This window comes from Leuresthes tenuis, unplaced genomic scaffold (assembly GCF_036924035.1).
Source record: "Leuresthes tenuis unplaced genomic scaffold, fLeuTen1.0.hap1 SCAF_6, whole genome shotgun sequence".
Classification (NCBI taxonomy): Eukaryota; Metazoa; Chordata; class Actinopteri; order Atheriniformes; family Atherinopsidae; genus Leuresthes; species Leuresthes tenuis.
Window position 1 is genome coordinate 37,405,953 of NW_027325360.1, and position 26,921 is coordinate 37,432,873.

The 26,921-nt window shown below is 42.8% G+C and overlaps 1 protein-coding gene across 2 annotated transcripts in view; it reads left to right on the forward strand.

Moving 5' to 3' along the window:
* Positions 1–2,838: 2,838 nt before the first annotated feature.
* The window catches only part of ehmt1a (euchromatic histone-lysine N-methyltransferase 1a), a 29,982-nt gene continuing 5,899 nt past the window's right edge, over positions 2,839–26,921 (forward strand). Inside the window, exons 1-16 of one of the 2 annotated variants that reach the window (XM_072388625.1) lie at positions 2,839–2,925; positions 3,770–4,154; positions 5,428–5,662; positions 6,004–6,086; positions 7,873–8,086; positions 8,202–8,347; positions 9,611–9,754; positions 13,357–13,655; positions 14,637–14,720; positions 14,816–14,904; positions 15,315–15,421; positions 15,890–16,012; positions 19,604–19,705; positions 19,820–19,924; positions 24,833–24,987; positions 25,599–25,766. In XM_072388625.1, coding sequence (XP_072244726.1) covers positions 3,783–4,154; positions 5,428–5,662; positions 6,004–6,086; positions 7,873–8,086; positions 8,202–8,347; positions 9,611–9,754; positions 13,357–13,655; positions 14,637–14,720; positions 14,816–14,904; positions 15,315–15,421; positions 15,890–16,012; positions 19,604–19,705; positions 19,820–19,924; positions 24,833–24,987; positions 25,599–25,766 — 2,426 coding nt within the window. In that variant the 5' untranslated portion in view covers positions 2,839–2,925; positions 3,770–3,782. The remainder of the gene's footprint in view (positions 2,926–3,769; positions 4,155–5,427; positions 5,663–6,003; positions 6,087–7,872; positions 8,087–8,201; positions 8,348–9,610; positions 9,755–13,356; positions 13,656–14,636; positions 14,721–14,815; positions 14,905–15,314; positions 15,422–15,889; positions 16,013–19,603; positions 19,706–19,819; positions 19,925–24,832; positions 24,988–25,598; positions 25,767–26,921) is intronic. The other variant, XM_072388626.1, reaches the window with a different exon arrangement.

Sequence of the window (26,921 nt, forward strand, 5' to 3'; positions counted from 1 at the left end):
TGTGTTCAGTACTGTAATGACTGCAGATTTCTTACATTAATTATATAGTGTACTCGTTTCCTACCCCTGTTGAATGTAGATATATCTATCTGTCTATATATCTATATAGAGATATACATATATAGTTGCAAAATAATACAGTGTCACTGTGATTTTTTTTGTTTTTGGACATTCATGTTGTAGTACCTCATCAATCTTTAGTCTATATGTGGAGATGTTTTGATTTTTCTTGATTAGGTTAAATCTGTCAAACATCCATGTATTTGTTATTAATTTTATTAATATTAATTAAACTTTGTGTTTGTTATTAATTGTTTTGGATGTCTAACATTTGCTTTTGTATTTTCAATAAGAATCTGTTAAAACCATAAGATGGAGGTTGGTTGTTTTCATCAAATTCTGTCTCTTGACACTGATGTTAAAGATGAATATAAAGACATTTGAAGTAGACATTAGAAATGTAGCAGCACTGCCAAACACTTTTATATGAAACTCCTGATTTTTATCTTGTAGATAAAAATCAGGAGTTTCATATAACATTGACGTTCAATATCAAGATGTTGAGATGAAAAAGAAATCTCTCGTATTGACTTTTCTTCCAAGTGAACTAAAACGTCTTCTAGCTGCCACATGTTTGCAGCTGCTTGCCTAAATCAGCTCACACGCTTCATAACTACTATACAGTACACTAATACAATTTAGTTGATTTATGTTTTGCCAATTAACAGCATAAACAGATGTAGAGCCAGATTAAAGCTCAATCCAGCCCATTAAATGTATTGTACTTTCATATTAGATTTTCATACTGATGGATGCAACGGAGACTGAAATGTGGGGTTCAGTTTCTTGCCTAAGGACACTTTGACATGTGACTCAGGCATGCAAGGAATCCAACCACTGACCTTTTGATTAGCAGACTCCATCATCCCCATACAATTTATGCAGTCTCAGCGCTGGCCAGTTATGAAAATGATTCCAGTGCTGCAAAAGTAAAACACTGCTTCCAACAATCTAACAATGTCATATAAAATAGCAAATCAGTCAGAAACAACAAATAAGTATTATATAAGTAACAACAATAAATCAAGTCCGTCTGTGTCTATCAGATGCTTCTGTTGTTGTACTTGATTCTTGGAGCTTCTTTATTTGCATACTTTACATACTGCAAGTTCCATTAATTAAAAAGGATTTGTTAAAAAACCATGGATGCATTTCTATATTATACTAGCAGTTGTATAACAGAGGTGATTAACATCTTGGTTGATGTTTGCAAGGGGTGGCAACGCCCATTCCGAAATCCCACCATTCCGACAAGGCTTTCCGTATATGGAAATGTGAGGTACTCAACAGGTGAGTCCCTTCTTTCTGTTCATGCAATTTATATGTTTAACACATGTTTACAGATAAGCGTTATTAAAAACACAAAGTCTCGGCACCTGGAGGAGGAGAAGCAGACCGCCGTGGTTTTCAATCACACACTCAAATGCCACTTGTTTCAACTTCCGAAAATTTAATCCAGGAAAAAAGGCTTACAAACATGGACCGAAACGGCTCCATAACACGCACAAGAATCCAAAAAGAAACGAAAGTTAACTAAAAGAAAGCAAATAAACAGCATGAAGTGGTCAAAATTGGTTTTACGCATGCCTATGTGTGTCTGGCACATGCGTCTTCGGGCTCTCCCACGTTGGTTTGTGGATGAAAGCTATATGTTCAGCTGTAATGTCATGTAAAAAGAATCTCTACATGACATTTACTCCCAGGTGTAACCAGTTAGGTCCTTAAGATATCAACAGGCTGTATAAAGCTGTGTGTTTGTGCCAAATGCGCAAAGCCCATCCGCGCTTCCCAAAATTGGAGCGAGTACTCATAAATCACGTGAATAACATGAATAAACGTTTTTACTGCATTTTGTTGTGTTTTATATGTTCTATGCTGTCATTTCTCTCTTCTCCTATTGGCAAGGCAAGGCAGAGTGCTCGCAACTGTGTCCTGTGCAGTAGCCGTGATCTGTAATTGCAATTATTACTTTTGCATATGATGACAGCGTGCACAAGACGCATGGGCTCTGTGGAGAGCTCCGCTCCAGCTGGCTGCTGTGACAGCTCACTGACACTGTATTTCTGTTTAATCAGATTCAGTCTCGCCAGAGTTACATTAATATATGTATTTTTATATTTGAAATTCAGGGGATTTTGATAATAGATTATTAAAGTTTGTTTGCGAGGCTGTGGCCTCTGCATGTGCAGAGTTTGTGCACCAAACTTTAGGGCGTATTTGCGCCTGCATATCATTAGTGCAAAATGTTTTGGGTAAAAAATAGGCTATTAAAAGGAACTGTCGGAATGGCGGTATGTTAAAAAAAAAAAACATACCGCCATTCCGACCATAGGAGGAAAAAAGTGTCGGAATGACGGGACGTTTGATAAAAAAATAAGTGTCGCCATTCCGACAATTGGAGGCCAATGTCGGAATGGCGAGATGTCGGAATGGCAGCATGTAACCGTTTGCAAGACTGCTCTTGTTTTCAATGTTTACATTGTCAAGCATCATCGTGTAAATTATGGTTTCCATCAACACTGTAAAAACTCAAAACAGCAAGTTCTTTGTTTGTTGGTTATATTGTCGTGACAATATATTGAGGTTATTCAAAGTTATGCGATTCACTGTGAAGTTTATGCAATGATATTGGTTTAAATGAGTGACCTTAGCTAGAACTAGGAAACTGTGATACTGAGCAACTAAAGCAGTCGGAGCCGTCAGGGCTGACAGTGCGACGCACATGTCACGTGGTTGTGCAGTTAGGGCGGAAGTAGATACCGTCTTCCCCTCCCGACTCCCTTGGATACGACTATACCGTCAAGAGCTGCTGGACTGAAACTCAGCAGGTCCAACTTTTTCGCTCAGACCTTCACTTTACTTTTGGTGATGTTTACAACTTGTTTGCTTTTTCTGGTTGTCTCACTTGGCTCCCTGCATAGAATGCTGATTCTATGCCGAGTTTTGCGTCGTCTCTTTCCTATCTTTAACCCAGTTTATGATGTGAATTAGCAGGCATATCGTCACATTGTCTGCGAATGCTAATTCACATAGAGCTAAGCATACTTTCCACATAATTCTAATTACCAAGTAAGAATTGAAAAACGCCAAAAAAGGTCTAGGGTTGATACTCTTTCATCTTTTTAGATATCTGCAGATGCTGTTTTCTCAAACATTTCTTAAGTGGTGTCCGAAGTTGCGCCTTTGGTTCCGAACCAAAACAAAGATGGCCGCCCGTCTGCAGTCTGGATTCCATTTGACTGTTGCTGCTGCGTCTCTCATTAGCTTATATGAAAGTTAGTTCTGCAGAGTGCATACCAGTTATGGGTGAATGAATACAGATAATGCAAAATAATATTTATTAGAAGTTTTCAAATTTATTTACATCACACATCTCAACATCAGCTGTTACAAAGCCCAATGCAATAAAAGATTGAGCAAAGACGTAGCTATTGATTACAGTATTATAAATTATGCAGGACAGGAATTGGACAAAATGCACCTTTTAAAAAAAATACAGCTTTGAACTGTTTCTTTACAGAATCATGAGGTTTGTAGGCAGGCAGCACATATTGGGTTATTAACCACAGCCGAAATCTAAATCTGATGAGGAGTTATTGTGAAGAGATCATTATCTACTCAAAGACCTCTGCAATGACCTGGTTAAGAGGTCACCATCAGGATTCTAGAACAAGTGTTTGTATGTAATGATGTGATGTTCTTTATACAGGTGCTGCTGAGCAATGGATTACAGATCAGCCCTTCAGGATCCTGTACCAGGCAAGAAATCATCCAGTGCTGCATCTGGGATAGCCACCGTTGCTAAGGGACAAGGAACACAGCAAAGGTCCAAATTAACTGTAACTCCTTTCCACAACTCCCCTATCATCAATAATGATGCTGCTGCACGCACCAAACGACCAGGACCAGTTCCAGGGAAACCAAGACCATCTTCTGGCGGCCTGTTTTTGGGCACACCTGGAAATCTTACTCTTGTGAGAGAAAGAACTCCTGTGGTTACTGCCACCACTGGGGGCTCAGTGAAACATATTCCAAGTTCAGGCTCTACAGAGGCAGCAGTAGGAGAAAATGCACAAGCAAGTCCCTTTGTCAAGGTAAACAGACACTACTTTATTTAGGGTGTCGTCAAAAATGATTCAGATCATGTTGACATTTCTAACCTAAGTGTCTTCTCCTGTTGGCCACTAAGTTTTCAGTGGTCGTGTGAGTGGGAAAACTCATTTATTTGGTAGAAGAAAAATTCAATCAGTTTATGTGTGATTTTTGCAAAAACTGGCAAGACCTAATGTTTTTGAACTCAGCAAAGGTTTGATTGATGGATGGTTAACACTGACAAACAAAGAGGGACTGAGGAAATCCCAGTTTTTAATGTGTAAACCAGGAAGTTCCAGAGCACACACTACCTCTGTTACCCGCTATATGAGTTGAGAATAGCACATAAACTGAGCTGAAGTGAAACTAGTTCTCACAGATTTGAGCAGCCACTTGACCACGTTAGCAAACAGCAGCTAAAAACATGTTGTTCAGTGTTGACCTTAGATAAAGCTTGTCCACGGCTGCAAGCCCTGAGCCGTGAGCACCACAGTGCAGGATTGGTCTCTTAGGTTTGTTACATGCTATACTCAAACTATTTCAGTCTGTGATTTGGGCAGTGCCAATGCCATCATCAAACTGGTGATAGTCTGTGCTTTCATCTTGTGCGTTTGACATGCCAGAAGTGCAGCCGTGGCTCAGCAGGTGGCAGATCGATTCCCACTCTCACCGCTCAAAGATTGGTGAACTGACAGCTGGAGGGGTATCAGTCCACCTCTTTGCAGCTGAGGTGCCCTGGAGCAAGGCATCATACCCCCATGCTCCCCGGGCGCTGTGATTGGCTGCCCAGCGCTCCAGTGTATGGCATCTGTCTCCATGAGTGTGTGACCCTGTGCACGTGTGTGTTCAACGGGTGCCGACCTGGATGGGTTAAATGCGGAGAAGGAATTTCGTGTGTTTCCCTGTACATGACAATAAATCAATCTTAATCTTCTTGGACAATATTACTCTAAACAAGGCATATTCCTGAAGTCTAGCAACAATAATTTCCCTTGACCATGCACATGCTTGGTGAATAATAATCAAAGCATGCAGTTTTATTATTTTTCAGTGTATTTTTAACTTAAATAGAGCATCATAAGTGAGTGTGTACATCAACAGCAGGATTGGAATATGACACAATGGACAGTTCTTATTGGAAGATGGATAATTGTTATTTAAAATGTCAACGTATGTGTGCATATACCTCATGCACTTCAATAATTGCTTGTGGTTTATCTTTTTCTATTTCGTGAATAAATAATGATGTGCTTTGTCTTGTCTTTGCCTTCAAAGCCTGCAGGCAAAAAGACACTGAAGCCGGCTCCGGCGGAGCCACTGAAGCCGGCTCCGGCGGAGCCACTGAAGCCGGCTCCGGCGGAGCCACTGAAGCCGGCTCCGGCGGAGCCACTGAAGCCGGCTCCGGCAGAGCCACTGAAGTCTCGCCCATCATCTAAGTCAGAGCCAAATCACATGCAGAAAGGCAAAGGCAAAGTGAGGATAGTCTCTACATCTGTCCAAGCTCGAGCAGGTTAGGTGATTTCTTGTTCTTTTTTTTCCTTTGTGCATTATCTTCCCAGTTTGAGCACAATTCATCCCAGGTTGCAGCAGGCAGAACTTTCGTATTTAGCCAAGGGATTTTGCATCAGAATTGATGCAAAATGCAAGAAGTGAATTTTCTAGAGAACGTATATTTCATGAGGGTAAGCACAGTGAGTGTGTGCACTCTTAGAAACTGTCAGAGTTGATATGTTTGTGTCATTGTGACAGTATATCAAATATTTTTTTATGTCATCTCTAATTTGAGAACATTTCAATGACTTTTGACTATTTCCCGATGATGGTGCCTGACCCCCATCTTTGTGCATCTAGCGGTGAAGAGGAAGAAGAGGAAAATGGGAATGTACAACCTTGTCCCCAAAAAGAAAGCAAAGGCTGTTAAACAACAGGAGAAGGCAAGTTAATTTTTATTTCTGTATGTCAGACTCCATGACACCTCACTGACTACAAGCCCACAAAAGAAAAGGCGCACTTAAAATCCTTTAATTTTCTCAAAAGTCGACAGTGCACCTTAAAATGCCGTGTACCTAATGTATGAATTAATTCTGGTTGTGCTCTCTGACCTAGAACCGATTTTATGTGGTACACGGCGCTCAAAAATCTGTCAGAATGTTTCAGCACGGCCTCGGTAAGCTACCAAGCTGCACTGCTTGATGGTTTGAGCATTACGGCCACCGTAGCCACGAGCCTCGCGGAGTAATACGATCTGTGCTTCAACATTAAGGTGTGTGCGTTCATTCATTCATTTTCTACACCCGCTGCCCTAAAAATGGCTCCTGTTCAGAGACATGCTGACGAAGCAGATTTCAAACTCAACGCTATCAGTCGTGCAGCACAACAAGTGAGCTGAATAAAGTTTGACTTATCTGAGTTTTGTTTCATTTAATGCGCTTTATGTATGAAAATAGACCTGTGTCTTTAACAAATTGCCTAAAAAACTTGGTCAGTCAGTCAGTTTTATTGTCCAGTTTATGATGGGACTTGACAAGTGAGAAGGGGTTGACTGTTGAATAGCATTCTGTTGAGAGTTGAGGCGATAACTGTTTTTCCCCCTTCTAATAAGTCATTGGACCTCTTTTACTCATGCAGCTTTGGTAGCATGAAGCACAAAGGAGAATATGTCTGAAATGTTAATGTATGAAAGCTAAAGCTGCTTGAATGGGATAAGAGCTTGTGACTGACTTCAGCATTATAGAATATTCCACTTCTTTACCCACAGAAACTTCTAAATTGCAGTCGCAGTATGTTTTTGGTCACTAAGCATGTTGAAATGACATTGGGAAAAGAAAAGAAAAAAGATTGTGTTAGTAAGACCGGAATCATTCTTTTAAAATGCATGTAAACATGTTAGTCCAGTGTTTCTCAATTCCGGTCCTCATGACCCACTGCCCTGCATGTTTTTGATGTTTCCCTCCTCCACCACACCTGATTCAAATGATCAGCTCATCACCCAGCTCTGCAGTGGCCTGATAAGGAGCCATTCATTTGAATCAGGTGTGGTGGAGGAGGGAAACATGGAAAACATGCAGGGTGGTGGGTGATGAGGACCGGAATTGAGAAACACTGTGTTAGTCCAACCAAAGCTTTTCAAAAGCAGACTAACACAATAGAATCTGGATTTTAGAATTGCAACATCACACAACTTAAAAACAACAAAAGCCAAAGGAAGTCAGATATACTTACATGCACGGTGCTCTCTCACAGAGAAAGTTTTCTCACACCCTCCTCAGCATTCACTCCATTCCCCTCCCATACCTGTACATTGGAACAATGATGGTGGTCCAGTTAGACAGCCCAGTTGAGCTGTAACCATAGCTTGACTCAACTGTGCATGTATGCTAGCTGACTGCCAGTGTGTACTGTGGCGCTGCATGGGGTGTGTATCTAACCTCTTTGCCTGTTCCAACCCTTCTTCCAAAATATCACCCCTCAGCTTTTCTTGTACAATTTGATGTTGGTTCAAATAGCGCTGCTCCAGAACTACTCGAGCTTGTGTGTACTCTTTTTATTCCTGAAGCTTCTGAATGGTTTTCACCTGGTGGTGAGCATTTGCTCTGGTGAAGTCTTCTCTATATCACAGATTTTGATCACTATCTTCCCACCTTCTGGAGAGTGTTCCTCTCTTGGACTAATATTATAAAGGGGCTTTTCTTAATCATTGAAAAGATCCTGCTATCTCAGAAACAGGAGATAGAGGCCACTACAGAGAAGAACCAGACTGCAGCAGACGAGGAATCGGTCATTCATTCAAAGGCTGTGAATGCTGGTGAACAGAAGGTCGTCAGGAATGAAGGAGGGGAGTCTGGAGAAAGCAGCCTTGTTGAATATACAGAGCTGGCTTTGGACTGCCTGGACTTGAAAGCTCAGGAAGAGTTTCTCTCGCCTCCCCTTTCAGGTGGTAAATTATTGACAGATATGGCTCGATAAGATTAATTATGTCCACTTTTACTTCCACAGAATGCACTTGATGGAATCTTACTTTTGTGAATCAATGGGGTTTGTTTGTACAGGTGCTGCAGGAGAGGCTGGAGTGACAGAAACAGATCTGGCTGAGGAGTTACCACTGTGCTGCTGTCGTATGGAGACGCCCAACAGTAGTGGGAGCCTATCCACACTGGATCAGACCTGTATGGCTATGGAGAGCACAGATGGAATGGTACAGATACACAGAGGGCTTCTCATTGGAAATCAGTAAAATGAAACTGAATGTTTTATTTCAGAAAGCATCTTCAACTCTAAAACCCAAGTTCCCTGTCTGCCCTCATGAAGTGAGTTTTCCAAGGCTGAACAAGTTGTCCATGTTAAATCAACAGCTGCTCAGTCTCGCTGAAGAACAAATAGACACTAAAGTGTAAACATTTAATGTTGAGAGCTCCTTTTGGAACCAGGTCGTACCAGAGTCAGTCCACAGACGGTTATGAGACCCTTTTAGCGTGACAAATGAAGGTATGCCTGGATAAGAAGTCCAGCCACATAGCTTCCAGCATTGTTAGCATTATTGTCATCATTTGGATGAAAAACTAAGGGGATTCTGTTGAATACCTGTATACAGTTTTTTTTTTGTTTTTAATGAACTATGACATGGAATTTTTCCTCTAATATGCAAATAATGGTTAATGAGTAGAGTGAAATGGTTCAACTTTACATGTTTTAACATTTCAATAAACAGTAAAATGTGGCCTTGAGCAAACTTTTTTGCAACCGTAGTAGGAATCTCCACTTTGGGATAAATGGGAAATGAATCAGTTTGAAACCATAATTCTCCTTTAAGTTCATGAAAAATCATTGATTTTATTAAATGTTTATTGATGGTAGGCAGTTGATAAGTCGGACCTACAGAGGGTTGCGTTTTCTCACCTACAAAAGGAATTTCTCTATTGATAAAGAATATTCTCTCCTCCTTGTAAGGGTCACGTAAAACGCCTGATAAGATTTGACAGCATTCTTTTCCAGTTTTGTTTTTACCCCAACAAAGTGATCCAAAGCAACATTGCAGTACATCAGAGGTGAAGGAAATGGGAGGGTGAAAGAGGAAGTGACATCTTCCCAAGTCTGTTTAAATTCAAAATGACAAACATGCAGAGCTAATCTTGGTAGGAGTCTGTCTTTTGTGCCTTTCTAAGACCCTCAATTCTGCACTGAATATGCACTATATTTAAAGAAGCAGCCTCCAGTGCTGACTGTCGGATCAGGCATTTACACTTTGGATTTCTGAAGTGGTTGCAAAGCTCATCTTTTTTTATGGTGTAATAGTTCTGACAGAGCATAGATTATGCCACGATTCTCAGCTGTTGATCCCAAAAAATCAAAATGCCCACAGGAACTTATGAAAAAAAAAGGTTATTGGGGGTAATAAAGGACCACAGGTGTTTGAATCCTGGTGGGTTTAATGTTGCAGCACGTTTTTCTGTCTTTGCAGCTGAGTCGTTGCAAGAGGCCAGTGATGAAGCAGGAAATGATGCGACCCTCAAACACAGTCCATCTGCTGGTTCTGTGCGAGGATCACCGGGCCGGCATGGTCAAGCACCAGTGCTGCCCTGGCTGTGGACTCTTCTGCAGAGCGGTGAGCAGAAACAAAGCACACTGACACTTTTTGTGGTAGAATATACATGCTCCCTGTAGAGTTGATCACAATCACACTGGTTACTATGGTAACATTTCGGGTAGACTGGTCCCTCTGGTACAGTGACAAAATATCATGAAGTCACACAAAAACGTATAAACTTTAAGTGAATAATAGGTACACTAAAATAAAATAAAGTATGAAAGAAATATTGATTTAAAGTTCAGTTATCTGCATTTTATGACCAGGAAATGACTCCCAAGATGTCATGTTAAGTATCCAGTGTGTGAACTGACACACAATGCAGTGATTTAACCCACATTTAACTGAAGGTTTCACAAAGAGGACATGATCAAGCAGTAAAAGTGAGATTACCATTTTGAATTGGATTCAAGCACGTGTTTTTCAAATATTTAGACCGTTAAACCTGTTTATCACCATGTTGCATATTTTCTTTACAGCACTCCAGCATTACACGCAGTTGCTGGATCTTTGACTGTGAACTGTCTGCTTGTTATTGCTTGATGTAAGATTTCAGCTGGTTAGGGCTGGGTATCAATCAAAATGTTTCTCTACTGGTACCTATACCGATACCTTCACTTCAATACCAGTTCCTGAGCAATACGTTTTTCAATACCAATTTTATAATATAAATTCTAACAAAAAGGAAATTACATCAGACATAACAGTTTTATTTTTCCAATCCAAGCAGTTGTCTTACAAAAAAAATGAACAACAAAGTTTGTGTCTGCCCTGTGGCACTTTTTCTTTTGTCATTTTTCTTTTTCTGCCAGTGTGAATGGATTCATACTAGCTGGCCTTGTCCTCCTCACATCAGGGTCAAAGGCTTCTGTGAGTAGTTAAACATAACAGTGAACATTAGGTGAGCTGTTTAACCAGTCAACCCAATTTCATGAGCACATCTTTACAACTAAGCTTTATCTGTTACTGTCAGTGTTTAGTTGGCTTTTGATTTAGCTAGCAACATAGCCATAAAATAAAGCTACACACTAATATCTGATTATTATTAGATAACAGTCAGCGTTCCATGGATCACTGCGCGATGCATGTATTAGCAGTAGCATTAAGATTACTGCCGGATTTCGCTGAACGTTAATTTACTTGTTCAAATGTCGGTGGCATTGTTTCACACACCTACAGTTCCCAACGCAGATACACGTGAACCCGTCTGTGGGCGTAACCACATTTTCCTGCATGCGGCACAGTGTAACGTTAATACAGCCAATCGAGGGTCGCATGATCAGTTCTTGGTCACGTGATTAATCTCTGGGGGCCGAAACTTGGCATCAACACACGAAACGTCTTAAAAGAGGCTTATTTTATTGTGTGGCGTATGAGGGATGGTCGCCTTCAAACAGCCGATGTGTAGATGGTACAGGAAGAACTCACACATCTGACACAGACTTGGTAGAACACAGAAATCTCATATTGTCAACCAGGTCCATATCAGAATTACAGATTGATGCATCAAATCTGGAGAGATCTTCAAAGCCCCAAAGTCCATGCAATCTCTCCCTCACTGTTGGTGCTTCTCCCGTTAAATACGGTAAAACCTTCCCATATTTAGCAACCCTGAAGATGCTGTGTGTTCCCATCAACAGGCACATGTACTGATCTGTTGAGCTTCCCCTTGACGCACTAATTGAGGAATGTGTTCTTCTCAAAATGTTTTATGTTCGACTTAATGTATCTCTTATTGGGTCACACTGTACCAAACTCCTTCGTACAGCTGGTAAGTATCAGACACTACAATTGGAATAACGAAAGCTGAAAATGTTTGTGGTGGGGAAAAAAAAGCAATAATCTCTCCAAAATTGATTTTGGAGCATACCAGTGCTCTTTTTTTAATAAAATGATATTGAATGTATCCAAAGTCTAAAATAAAAGGCTCAGTTTGTAAGTGTGCAGTGGACTTCATTGTGAACATGTACTGGGATATTATTCATTTGCATCAGAATATATTTGATTGTCTTTAAAACAGTCCCTAAAGACAAAGAATTAAAGTAAATGAATGAATTAAAGCTGCAAAGATTGCCCACTCCAGGTTGGAGGTGAGTCACTGCCTCAAATGGAGGAATTGAAGTATTTCAGAGTCTTGTTCAGGAGTGGGGGTAGAGAGCAGCGGGAGACAGTGGGGCGGATTGGGGCAGCATCTGCAGTGCTGCGGACGTTGTACCAGTCTGGCGTGAAGAAGAAAGAGTTGAGTCGGAAGGCAAAGCTGTCAGTTTACCAGAGAGACTACATCTCTTGGTTGGCTTGGGAGCTGGAGGAGGTGGCTGAGGAGAGAGAGCTCTGGGGATCTCTGCTGACGCTTAGTTTCTACTCCTCCAGAACGTCGACGTGACGTCGTCATTGAGCATTCGAAGTGCTGCGTCCAGGGAACGCGTTGCTCTGCAGTTCACCGTGCCTCTAAGGTGGTGCGGCTGTGTGTTTGTGTGGTTTCAGGTTAAAGCCGAATCCTGGCCTTTTCTTCTGGTCACAGTTAACAACTGTAACCAACGGCAACCGATGTGGAGCAGCTGTATTTGCAGCCGGAGCTCATCAATATTGAAGAACAAATGCTAATATTGCGAATGTTGAAGCAGGCGACAGAGAAGACGTTTGTGGGGGTGGTCAGTACGACCGGCCGAGGCTGGGAACGAGTGAATTTACAACCGGGATGAACAAATGCACTTTAGATCATTTCAAATGTCAACGAGCTTCCTCGCCGTGTACAACCATTAAGACCGGAAAAGGTAACCGGGAGGCCGGAAATTCCGTTCTGAGCGGACCAATCACAGCCCTTACGGCCCGCGTCTACGTGACGTGTGGTTAGAATGTTTTGGAGGTACACGTCAGGTGGCATAGGGCTCCACGTCGGCGTCGTAGCTACGTCATCGAAATTACGGAGAAGTAAACTACGTTTGAGACTGTTGCCCTCATGATTCGGACCCGAATGTGCGCAGAAAATGGACGGATAAGAGCAAAATTTTCATTTTCAATTTAATATTCAGGGAAAATATCTGTATATTTTTGTGGAAATGATCTGTTTTAGCATCGACCGTCAAACTTTTCTGATCACTTTTCCACAGACTATTCCCTCATCTGAAGAATGTTAAATGGCTTCCTGCATGTACTGCCTGCTATCAGACTCAGAGCCAAAGCTTTGACTCAGACATTCAATAATCCTCCATTTCTTCTTTAACATTCCAGGGTGGATGTGCTTATGTGCTGCGGAATGTCAATTTCTTTAGTTATTTTTTACTTGTATTGATCAACTGCAAGACCAGATGTTTTTCGTCATGTGCATCATTTGACAGCCTTTTCAAATGTTCTTTGTTCCTATAGACTTTTATTTTTGCTCGGTGAAATCGAATACAAAATGTTGTCTTGCAGCACTTTTGGGCTAACAGAAGTTTATTTTTTGTTTTATTTCAATAATAGTGGGTATCCCTGAGACAAAAGCTTGGGGACCACTGCTCTAATTACTGTACCTCTATTGTTTTGTTCACTCTGATGAGGCAAAAAAAGTCCTTATGAATTTCAAAAGCACCGTTTGACCTTACTGTCATGTTTTGTTTTTCTTTTGCTTCATTCCACAGGGCACCTTTATGGAGTGCAGGCCGTATGGCAGCATTTCCCACCGCTTTCACCGCGACTGTGCCTCCATCTTGAAGGATCGCAGGTTTTGCCCCCACTGTGGAGAGGATGCCAGTGGGGTGAAGGAGGTCATCGCTTCCAAGGCTGATCTGTCGCCCTCTGTGCCCAGATCAAACCCTGGACCGTCACTTCCTGTTGTTGCCACCCTACCATCTGTCCCAACCACACCTGCTGTTCCTCAAATACTGAGAGCAAAGAAGAGCAGCGAGCCACAGAGATGCAGGGATGAGAGCCCGAGCAAGTAAAGTGACACCGGCTCCATTAACCTGCACAGCTGTATTCTGTTGTTAACTCTATTCAAACCTTATTCTGCACACTGCCATTTATACAGCACTCTCTGATGACTTTCATCTAAATAAGCTTATGTTTGGCGTAGACAATAGTTAAGTTCAGCTAAGTGGAATAGACCATTCTTGTGTACATACATACACTTTAGCAACACACAAAGCTGCTCTACAACTCATGCTGTTGTTTCTGTAGTTGCCAGATCCTTTAATTATCAGCGACTTTGACTTGTTTTCATAGACTGGGTTTCTTATTTCTGTCTAAAGATCTGACAACTAGGGCTCCAGTGGAGTTTATTTTGAACAGGATGTAAAAATATACTTTTTGGGAACAAGAATTTGAGATATATTAATATGATGGAGACTTTTTCATGAGTTCTAATATCACGATATGGACACAAAGATGGGACAAACTTGGAAGTAGGACACTGTTAATTAATACAACATTAATCGAACTGTGCTCTATAACATATAAACTTGAATAAATATGAATGGTAAATGGACTGTACTTGTATAGCGCTTTTCTAGTCAATCTGACCACTCAAAGTGCTTTCACGCTAAATGTGACATTCATCCACACACTCATACAGCACGCTATACAGTGCTTTTTGTTCTAATCATTCACACACACTCATACACCATTGGATGCATCGGTAGGAAATGTCAGGCAGGCAGTGTCCATATGTGGCCCGGAGAAGCCTGGTGTCAGACCACGACCTTCCGATTGGCAGGTGTCTGCCTCCTGAGCTACAGCCACCATATTATTGGAACCATGAATGGACCATGATCAGATATGTATTTAGAAAAACATGAATGATCAGAATATTGATGGGCATCGATACATAGACACTGATGACACTGACAACTATTAAAGGCTAATTCATCTTTATTACAACATGAAAATATTAACTATCTTACTACTTGTTTTCTTTGTTCAGCTTTAAAGAGGAGGGTGTACATACTGCAGACAGGCGTCCAAAAGAGTCCCTGGAGACCATCCTCTCGGCACTGGATGATGAGAAGTAAGGCAAACAATCATTTTCCAAAGATGTGCCAACAAAAAGGCACTGCACCTTTGCACTGTAAGATTAATAATTGAGAGCTTTGTTCCCTTTAGCCTGAAACCAAAGAAAGTGAAGTACCCCACTAGGCAGCTGTACTTCTCTGCAAAGCAAGGAGACCTACAGAGGGTCATTCAGCTTCTAGGTAACTCAAATATGTTACCTGACAGTCCAGAAATTTTGTGATCCTGAGATATTTGAGAGGGGTCATTGTGAGAAAAATGTCCACAACATGCTCTTTGGGCTTGTTTGACAGAGATTGTCCTGCCAGCTCCCTTGTAAAATATTACATTAACTTCCACCATTCTTGACATGCTTTGAACAATTCGAGTGACTTCCACAATGTCATTTTTTGTATCTTTGCATTTCAAGCTGGAAGAGCATATATCAATGACAAAAATGCATGTGTTTACAGCACCCTCACAGAAAGTCTGGACAAAAATGTCAGCATCCTCTCAAGGAAATCTAAAATGTGTGAAAAAAGGCCATTAAGTGGTGTCAACTACAATAACTCAGTGAAAGCCTTAAAACAAAACTGGGACATTTGTATTGCAGTCGCTGGGAAGGACCCCAACTTTTTGATGGAGGGCCAAAACAAGCGCACCCCACTTCATGCAGCAGCTGCTGAGGGTCACCAGGAGATCTGCAACATGTTGGTCCAGGTGAGGCAACAGTGGCTTTTAAAATTCATATTTGATATATCAAACTTACTAACCAAGTGAATCTCTACTGTCCAGAATATTAGGAAGTATAGGATTCACCAGGGGAAGCCTTTATGTCTGAGACATGTTTGTATTCCTCTCAGGAGGAACAGTTGCAAAAATTGACAAATGACACTTGTCACAGATTGTTTTTGAAAAAAAAAAGAGGTAAACACAACCCGGCAACAAGCATACCTTAAATATCAACTGTGCAGGATGTAGTAACTTCTTGCATACATCTGAAATACATCTGAAAGGCCTACTCTGGTGGCAGTGCTGCCCCCCCCGGATACTATAGTGACATGGCAGGGGGTGACGAGGAAGATGACCTGCCATGTAAATGTTTGTTCTGAGGTAACAAAAGTTTTATTCTTGACCTTTAATGAGCAAATTATATTCTTTAGACATTTTACATTTGTGTACACACAGGCTGGATCCAACCTGGACATGTTTGATGAGGAGTACAGAACACCACTGATGGCAGCCTGTGAAAACAACCACCCGAACACAGTGAAGTATCTGCTCCGAGCCGGAGCAGCCGCAAGCCACAAGGTGGACCAGCACACACTCGCTGTGAACCTGCTCTGTCACTGTTGCTTGCCTGAATAAAATTCTGCTGTTTCGTCCATCACTTAGTGATCTTGCTCTGTTAACCGCTACCAATCGTCATTCCTTTTTGTGGTACTGTTTTTAAATCACAACTTTAATGTTGTCATGTTCAGCTGCTGAAGCTTTCCCCCTTTGGCCATAGGATGTGAGTTTGAATTGTCACTTGCCCGAGTTGGGAGTATTTTATACATCACCTGAGCAAAAAAAAAAAGGTGTTTTAATAACTATGACATTTTGTTGGGCCACTTTTAACTATGATTACAGTGTGCATTCATGGCAGCATCATTTGGATAAGCTGATGTCAAAGCATTAATTTATATCCAGAGTTGCATTGTTGCCAAAATCTTGTACTAATGGTGGGAGAGCTGAGTGTACGTGTAATGTTTCATCCAACACATCCCAAAGATTTTCTGTGGGGTTTAAGTTCTGGGACACTATTATGTGTGAAAATGATAAAACTGCTCCTTCACGACTTGAGCCTGATTCTTAGAATATGCCTGTGCCATCAGAGGCAACTATATTTATTGATAGTAAAACCTGATCATTCAGTATATTCAGTAGTCGGCTGACTCCCCTGATCTGTGCTTATTTATCCAAGTGGTGACTTTTTTGGCTAAGCAGAGATATGTTGTAGCCAAAGTTTAAAAGCAAGTAGCCAGCCACAGAGGTCTGGGAGCAGTGGAAATGCAGCACTGTAATAGGACCTTTCAAGTTTTACAGTGCAGTCTTGTTTTTTCCAACTTAAGCTGTCTAATGAGGATGTCTCCTTTCTTAGCAGGGACAGCAGATTTTCAATTATTTTGCCAATATTTATCAAGCTGTGATGGCTACTCACAGTTTTCTCCTCTGAGCTCATCTACAAGAACATGCAAAGGTTCATATAGACTTGGTTTGCTGGAATGGAACAGATGCAAACAAGCACGTCTCTCCAAGTGCATGCTGTTTTAAAGTTGAGGCAAGTGCCTGTAAAGTAAGCACACGGCAAATCACAACTCTACTATGATAATTATCCATCATCAGTTCTCCGGGGGTCGGGTTCGCGGGGGCAGCAGCTTGAGCAGAGAAACCCAGACATCCCTGTCCCCGGCCATTTCCTCCATTTCCGGGGGGACCCCGAGGCGTTCCCAGGCCAGCCAGGAGACATAGTCTCTCCAACGTGTCCTGGGTCTTCCCCGGGGTCTCCCCCCCAGTGGGACGTGCCTGGAACACCTCACCAGGGAGGCGTCCAGGAGGCATCCTAACCAGATGCCACCTCATCTGACTCCTCTCGATGCGGAGGAGCAACGGCTCTACTCTGAGCCCCTCCCGGATGACTGAGCTTCTCACCCTATCTCTAAGGGAGAGCCCAGACACCCTGAGGGGGAAACCCATTTCGGCCGCTTGTATCCGCGATTTCGTTCTTTCGGTCACTACCCACAGCTCGTGGCCATAGGTGAGGGTAAGACCAGTAAATCGAGTGCTTCGCCTTCTGGCTCAGCTCCTTCTTTAGCACGACGGGCCAATGCAGAGCCCGCATCACTGCTGACGCCGCACCGATCCGCCTTTCAATATCCCGCTCCATTTGTCCCTCACTCGTGAACAAGACCCTGAGATACTTGAACTACTCCACTTGGGGAAGGATCTCATTCCCAACCCAGAGAGGGCATTCCAGCCTTTTCCGGCTGAGGACCATGGTCTCGGATTTGGAGGCGCTGATTCTCATCCCATTCCACTGCGAACCGCTCCAGTGAGAGCTGAAGATCACGGCCCGGCGACACTAACAGAACCACATCATCCGCAAAAAGCCAAGACCCGATTCTGAGGTCGCCAAACCGGACTCCCTCAATGCCCTGGCTGCACCTAGAAATTCTGTCCATAAAAATTATGAACAGAATCGGTCACAAAGGGAAGCCCTGACAGAGTCCAACCTTTATCGGAAACACATCCGACTTACTGCCGCCTATGCGGACCAAACTCTGACACCGGTTTTACAGAGACCGAACAGCCCCTATCAAGGGGTCCGGCACTCCATACTCCCGGAGCACCCCCCACAGGACTCCCCGAGGGACACCACAGTAGTCCAGATGGTGGCCCTTTTGTACTTGCCGTCTTCCCTCTCTGTGCACTTTCCTGTCTCTTTACTGTCGCATAAAAGCCAGGAGAAAAGAAAAGAAACAAAACAAAAAAAAAGGATTTCAAGCAACTATATAGACCCTACCTTTCCATCCATCTATTTTCTATACCCACTTAACCCAGCTCAGGCTCACAGGGGGCTGCAGCCTATCCCAGCCTTCACTTCCAAGCATGCAGTAGAAAATATGGTGAGCTATGCAAAAGGCCTACACCCCTGCACCCCCCACAGGACTCCCCGAGGGACACGGTTGAATGCCTTGTCCAAGTCCACAAAACACATGCAGACCTGTTGGGCGAACTCCCATGCACCCTCCAGGACCATGCTGAGTGTGTAGAGCTGGACCACTGTTCCACGGCCTGTACGAAAACCACACTGTACCTCATGAATCCGAGATTTGACTAGCCGACGGATCCTCCTCTCCAGTACCCCCAAATAGACCTTACCAGAGAGGCTGAGGAGTGGGATCCCCTTGTAGTAGAGGGGATAATTATTGACTCATGAAATTATGACCTGGACTTGAATGACACCCATGAAAGTTTTACTGAGCTGAAGGCTTCCTCCAGCCAAGTGTTCTGTGGCATTGGTTATACTAGAAAACCCTCTGTTAGTAGGCTCTTCTTTCACTTTGTTTTTAAGCCATTGGTTTGGGGAATGGGGATTAGCGTCAGTTAACAGAACCTGTGATTTGACCCCAGCCAGTTTGTCAGAGACATGGTCACTGGCCCATATGACTAAAAAATTTCCCCAACACCCTTTTTTTGCTGGCCCTGTGCCATTGGGCCAAAGCTTTACAGCTGAATAGATTTGAAAATAGCACAACTTTACTTTTTGTTAAGAATATTTGGGTTGTTAATTTTCTTTGGCCCTGACAGGAATGCAGCACCGTGTTAGTTACATGTAGTAATCTGTACCATCACAGAGCAGATGCAGAACCATTCCAGGATCTTTCCGGTTTATTGTTACTCTCCACATAAAAACACTCCATCAAGTACAAATAAAATGCACATCAAAATCTGGCTTAGTTATAGATTAATTTGTTCTTTTTGTGTATGCCACAGAATTGCCTTGAGTTTTAGTTTGAATAATACAGAATTTTTTAGAGCCGAGTATAAGAAGTGAAATGTGTGCATGTAAGTATGTGATTTCTCTTGAGATAAGTCAGAAGATTCATTCCCTACTTGCATTAGCAAAGGAGAAAAGTTTAAATTAACCTTAATATTTTTAAGGCTAAACTGTCTTCTAGAGTGGGAAATGATAATGCACAGAACATTTCTGAAATGTAGAACACATTTCATAATGTTCCCCTCCTCTGATGCCATGTTTCACCTCCAAGTTTGGTGTCCAACAGCCAAAAAGATGCGCTTTCTTTGGGACATTGGTGGTAGTACAGTGTTGTTCAATCTGAATCATTGTCATCCCAGGATGTCATGGGTTTCACCTGTCTGCATCTGGCAGCTAAACTGGGACATTATGACATAGTCCATCATCTGCTCACCAAGGCATCCAAATACATCAACTGTCAGGTAAAAGCACACACAGCCGCACTAAATAACTGCTGCGCACAGCTCGCGGGTTTGGATAAGATGTCCTGTGTGAGTGTAACCTTTGCGTGAGTTTTCTATCTTGTGTCTGTGCAGGATGATGGCGGGTGGACTCCTATCACCTGGGCCACTGAATACAAGCACAAAGAAGTAGTTCAACTGCTTCTGGCCAAAGGGGCTGATGTGAACATCAGAGACAAGGTCAGCAGCTGCAGTTCACTGTTAGGTTTTTACAAATGACCCACAACAGCCTCTTAGAAAGGAGTATTCAATGAAGTGTCATATTTCTTTTTTCCTTTCTTTCTTTTTTGTGTGATCTTTTTTAATGATTTTGGTGGCACACATATATAAGTTGATATTTGTATAATGGTTTTCAAATTACTCACCCCCTTTACATTTTATTATTATTTTTTATTATTACATATATTAAAATGATAACTTGTTTTAAAAAGTTTGAGAAAACTAAAAGAGGTGCATGCATATGTACTTACTCCTCCTTTTACAGAGAAGCCCTTGAATAGAATGTGGTGCTATCAATTACCTTCAGAAGTCACAAAAATAGTTAAATAAGGAACTCGATGTCACGTGATCTCAGTTTTTATATATATATATATATATACACCTGTTCTGAAAGACCCAGTATCTGCAACACCACTAATCAAGAGGCACCACCAAGCAAGCAACATCATGAAGGCCAAACAGCTCTCCAGACAGGTCAAAGTGAAAGTTGTGGAGAAGTCCAAAGTTGGGTTCAAGGTTGGGTTCTAATAAGATATCTAAAACTTTGGAAATCCCATGGAGCACCATAGAGCACCATGTCTACCCCAACCAGAAGCCCTGCATCATCAGGGAGGTCCAGCTACTGCTAAAGGAAAGGAACATTGCTTCAGGTCTGGAGATAAGGTCCTCTACAGCATGGCACAAGACAACAAAGAGAGTAATCAGAAATTCCAAGAGGGACCACAATAGGGGAATAGATGAACTCCTGGACAGTAATAACAGCAGGCAGGTTTTGCAGGGAGTCCAGCACATTGCTAACTTCAGGACCAGTCACGGAGCTGCTGAAGGTGACGTCTTGCTGGCAGAAGTGTTGAACCACTTCTTTGCTTGTTTTGAGGTGGAGCCACCAAAGGCAGCCGTAAAGCAGAGCAAATAGGTCTACTGACGATGTCGTTGCTGTTGCTCTCCATGCTGCTCTGTCCCACCTGTAGCACAAGGGAAGCTACCCACGTCTCCTTGTCATCGACTTTAGCTCTACTTTCTACACCATCCTCCCTCACAGACTGTTGTGTGAACCGTTAGCCCTTGGACTCCCATATTCTACCCGTAACTGTATAAAGGACTCACAAAGGGTGAGAGTGGGCCCCCACACCTCCTCAGCCATCAGCACCAGCTCTCCTCAGGGCTGAGCCCCCTACTCTTCACACTGTACACTCACGACTGTACTCCCGCCCATGACAGCAACACCACTGTAAAGTTTGCAGATGACAGCATGGTGTTGGGGCTCATCCTGGGGGATGGGGGGATGATTTTGCGTACAGGGACGAAGTGGTTCGGCTGACCGTGGTGCACGGACAACAACCTGCTCCAACTAAGACCAAGGACCAAGGAGTTTGTTGTGGACTTCAAGAAGAAGCAAACTGACTTCCAGCCACTCGGCGTTAATGAGGAGTGTGTGGAGACGGTGCCAGACTTCCGTTTCCTGGTTGTCCACATTACAGAGGACCTGACCAGGGGTGTCAACACAGCAGAGCTGGCGAAGAAAGCCCAACAGAGACTTTATTTTCTGCGAGTCTTCAGGAAAAATAGCATCCCCAAAAAATGAATGGTATCCTTCTGTCGCTGCTCTATCAAAGCATCCTGTGCTACAGCGCCTGTGTGGGCTTTTCCAGCTGCACTGCAGCACAGAGGGAAAATACCTGAAGACTACCCAGGAAATCTTTGGCTGTCCTCTACCCTCTCTTGAAAAGCTGCACAGCTTCCACTGTCTCAAGAAAGCAAAAGCATTTTAACAGACTCCTCACACCCCGGTCACAACCTGTTCCACCTGCCGCCATTAGGCAGGTGATGCAGGAGCATTAAAACAAAGACTAACAGACTGAAGGGCAGCTTCTTTCCCACAGCCATCAGGACATTAAACATGACATAGCACCTAAAACAGATGGTATTGTGTTACAGTATGCTGGATGGTTTATGTTTTTTTTTTCCCTATCTAAACTCTTCTATATTAGCACCTAATTTCATTGTACTTGTTGCAGTGATAATAAAGGATATTCTGATTAAATCCATCATTATAAAATGGAAAGAAGATGGCATCATGGCAAACTTGCCTAGAGAGGGTTGTCCACCAAAACCCACAGACCGGGAAAGGAGATTAATCAGAGAGGCAACTAAAAGACCAAATGTAGCTGGAAAGCCCCACAGCGACAACTGCTGTATTTGTCCATAGGACACTCTGCATAGCTGGGCTTCACAGATAAGGGGCTAGAAAAAAAAGTCCCTTTCTCAGATGAGAGAAAAATGCAAGTTTTTGGCCATCACGGAAAACACTTCCCATCACCATCCCCACAAGTTTCATGCTGCTGGGATTTTTTTTTTTCTTTCTTTAACGGCGGAGACTGGGACACTGGTTAAAACTGAGGGAATGATGGATGATGCTAAATACAGCAAAATTAACTTGTTTTAGTCCTCCAGACAGTTGGACAGCCACCCTAAACGTATTTCCAAAACAACACTTGAACCGTTCATGGAGAGAGGTTTAAATGTGTTGGAATGGCCTAGTCAAAGCTCAGACCTCAATCTCAATGAGAATCTGCTACATGACTTAAAGATTACTGTACACCAGCAGAATAAGTCTATAAATAGCTGGAGCAATTTTGGTCTGAACAGGCAAAAATCCCAGAGGCTGAAAGTACTATGCTTCTCTACTGGTTATGTGAAATACGATGATGTAAACGTCACATCTTGATGTTCAGAGCATGTAGATCCACTAAAGAGGATCAAAACAGAAAAAATCTACATCCATACTCTAAGCTGTAAAACACAAAGTGCAGCTGTGGCTAATGAGAATGTGCTTTTATTTTGCTGGTAATTGGTCATAAATCAAAGTATTGAGCAAAGTGGAACCTTGATCTGAGGATGGTGCCTCTCAGAGCCACTAACTGGGTGTTCACCCCAAAAGCAACTTGAGCGACCGCAGCGACCAGCTGCCATTCATTTTCGATATACGCTGGCAACGATGAGCGACGCTATGTGAGCGACCGGCGATGTGAGGGACCGGCGATGTGAGCGACGCTATGTGAGCGACGCTATGTGAGCGACCGGCGATGTGAGCGACCGGCGATGTGAGCGACCGGCGATGTGAGCGACCGGCTATGTGAGCGACCGGCGATGTGAGCGACCGGCTATGTGAGCGACGCGATGTGAGCGACGCGATGTGAGCGACGCGATGTGAGCGACGCTATGTGAGCGACCGGCGATGTGAGCGACCGGCGATGTGAGCGACCGGCGATGTGAGCGACGCTATATGAGTGACCGGCGATGTGAGCGACCGGCTATGTGAGCGACGCGATGTGAGCGACGCGATGTGAGCGACGCTATGTGAGCGACGCTATGTGAGCGACCGGCGATGTGAGCGACCGGCGATGTGAGCGACGCTATATGAGTGACCGGCGATGTGAGCGACCGGCTATGTGAGCGACGCGATGTGAGCGACGCGATGTGAGCGACGCTATGTGAGCGACGCTATGTGAGCGACGCTATGTGAGCGACGCTATGTGAGCGACGCTATATGAGTGACCGGCGATGTGAGCGACGCGATGTGAGCGACGCTATGTGAGCGACGCTATGTGAGCGACGCGATGTGAGCGACGCTATGTGAGCGACGCTATATGAGTGACCGGCGATGTGAGCGACGCGATGTGAGCGACGCTATATGAGTGACCGGCGATGTGAGCGACGCGATGTGAGCGACGCGATGTGAGCGACGCTATGTGAGCGACCGGCGATGTGAGCGACCGGCGATGTGAGCGACGCTATATGAGTGACCGGCGATGTGAGGGACCGGCGATGTGAGCGACGCTATGTGAGCGACGCGATGTGAGCGACCGCCCAATAATAAAGAATTACAGTAGTCCAATCTTGAAGTAACAAATGCATGAACAAGTTTCTCTGCATCACCCTGAGACAGGATGTTCCTGATTTTAGCAAAATTACGAAGGTGAAAGAAGGCAGTCCTAGAAACCAGTTTTATATGTGCGTCAAATGATAAATTCTGGTCAAAAATAACTCCAAGGTTCCTCACTGTAGAACTAGAAACCAAGGAAATACCATCTAGAGTAACTATATAACTAGACAATTTCTCCCTGAAGCGCTCAGGTCCAAAGAGAACAACTTCAGTTTTGTCTGAATTTAAAAGCAGACAGTTCTGAGTCATCCAGGTCTTTATGTCTTTAAGACAGGCTTGTAGTCTGACCAACCTGTAGGTTTCATCTGGTTTCATAGATAAGTACAGCTGAGTATCATCAGCATAACAATGGAAATTTATGCCATGCTGTCTGATAATGTTACCTAATGGAAGCATGTACAAAGTAAAAAGAATCGGTCCAAGCACAGAACCCTGAGGAACTCCATGACTTTCTCCAATGTGTGAGGAAGATTCTTCATTTACAAGAACAAACTGGAATCTATCAGATAAATATGACTTAAACCAGCCTAATGCAGTTCCTTTAATCCCAAAGCAACCACAGGCGATTTTTGTCGCTTTTGGTGTGAGCGCCCAGTAAGACTGCCTTTTGGACACGTGTTAAATGTAACATTTGTGCTGCTATTGGGTGTCCAAAGCCATTAATAAAGGGTATGATTCTGTTCCAACATTGTCTGGCCATAATGCAGTAAAAACATAGCCTACATAATTTGAATTGTACTTGTCACTACAGATAATGTCTAATGTATATACTGTAAGAAGCGTCACTAGAACCAATGGGGACTTAGTTAACAAGATACAGCTGCCTCAGGTTAAATAAAACTTGGTAAGTGAAGGCTGTTCTAATGGAGGCCTTTCCTCCGTCAGAACACCATGTGCTGACCTATGATCTGCTGCTCCTACAGGAAGAGAATGTCTGCCTGCACTGGGCGGCACTGTCGGGCTGTGATGACATTGCCCAGGCTCTGCTAGAGGCTCAGTGCGACCTTAATGCTGTTAACATTCACGGTGACACACCGCTTCATGTCGCTGCTAGAGAGCACCACCTGGATTGCGTGATGTGAGTGTGTAGTCTGAAAAAAAAACAACAACCATAACATAAAGATTACATTTAGTTTCAAGGCAACCAGTGGTTTACAACTCACTTCTTTTCTTTTCTTCATATTTTTTTGTGTTCATTTCTTTAGTTTTTCTGATGGAAACAAACTTTGCTGAAATGTCCACACTTGAGAAGCCATAATGATGTATGTTATCAGTTATTTGACAGTATATCTCAAGCACTCCTTCCCATTGATATGATTGCAGCTAAACACGTTGGCTTGATTTGTGAACGAGCACCATGAACGAGTCATATACTTATCTGGCTCCAGTCATGTTTACCTATCACTTTCTACATGTACACGTCTGAGCTACTGCCGTCGCATAAACAGATTGGCACACACATTTAGCGTATGAACTGCTTTCTCTGTGTTGTTTGTTGATGAAGTAGTAGCCTGTAGTCTCTCACTCTATGAGGCTTTCATTAACATTTTTAGGTGCAGTTCCAAATCGTTTTTTTACACGGCATCTGTTGTCATCACTTTTAAAAGATTGATCTGACATTCCCTATGTCTGAAAAGAGATTCAGGGGCTAGTTTTTCTTATTTCACTAACTTTTTTTTTTCACTGCAGGTTGTTTCTGTCTCGTGGAGCCGACATCTCTCAAAAGAACAAGGAGGGAGAGACTGCTCTGGACTGCTGTGTCTGCGGCTCAAAGGTGTGGACGGCCCTCACCACCAACAAGAAGCTGACAGAGGCCAGGAGAGGACGGGACTGTCAGGGAGAAAGACAGCTCTGCAGGTAGACTTTTTGCATGTGTGTGTGATAAATGTGCTCTATAAAAAATTCTCTCTAATATTGCATATGCACACCTGTCATATGTGACACATTTTTGCTGCTCTCTGTTTGAATTGATTAATTATTTTAAAACTAATTTATTATCTGTTTTGCATACCGACTCACTTACTTGCAATGCAAATATTGGGAAAAAAATAAATATGTTCTAAAAGATTAACAAGAAATGAATGTTTTTTTGTAATATGGTAATGTACAATTGAGTGTGCAGTAGTAGAGATGTATTTTAGATGAATGTCAGAAGCTAAGGAATTGTTCACTGAATCTGATTTTGGTCGAAACATTAACACAGTTGTTAACAGGGTTTATTGTGGTGGTTAACAGAGCGTCAGATAGACTTGTCCATCCTGCCTATTCCAGTAAACCTTTCCTTAAACGTCTATTCATGGCATGCAGAAAGTAAATTGAGAGCTGTTCTAGAACCATATGAGGTAAATGCTTGAGTTTTGTCTCTTACTAAAGTAAACACTCTTAACTTTTTCCCCACGCACTCGGAGTGCTACTTTAACCAGATGTTCGAATACGCTGAAGAAAAGAAAAATAGTTTTTTTCTTGTAAACAAATTCCTGTTGGTGACCACATTTGTGAGCTGTTAGCTTGAAGTCTCACTAAGTCCTGGTCTGAACATCAGTGAGAACAGGTCCTTTGTCTGTTATTTCCCTCCCAGACTCATGAGTTGATGCCTACACTACATCTTAATGTGTCTGAGCTTAACCTTAGAACTGAAAACCTACCCATAATGCCGTTCACGCCTTTAACACATGAGCGCATGGAAATGGTAAATCCTATTTTTTTGTATTTCATTAGGTGTTTGATGCATCAGTCCATATCACCAAATCACCTTAGTCACTCAGCATGTCTACATGGTGATGCTGTTCTGGTGGGGTTAGAGCACTTTCTTCTCAAAAGACTTGAAAGAGTCTAAAAGCTAATTGGCAAAACTGCTGAGTTGGTGTTAATTCTTTCTGGGTTCACCAGTTTGAGGGAAATATAATACATTATCATTTGACCTACTGCTCATATACATATATCAAAGAGCACGGCTGTTTTAGAGTTTGACAAATGTTTGTTGAAAGCACAGCTGTCCTGGAAGCATGCAAG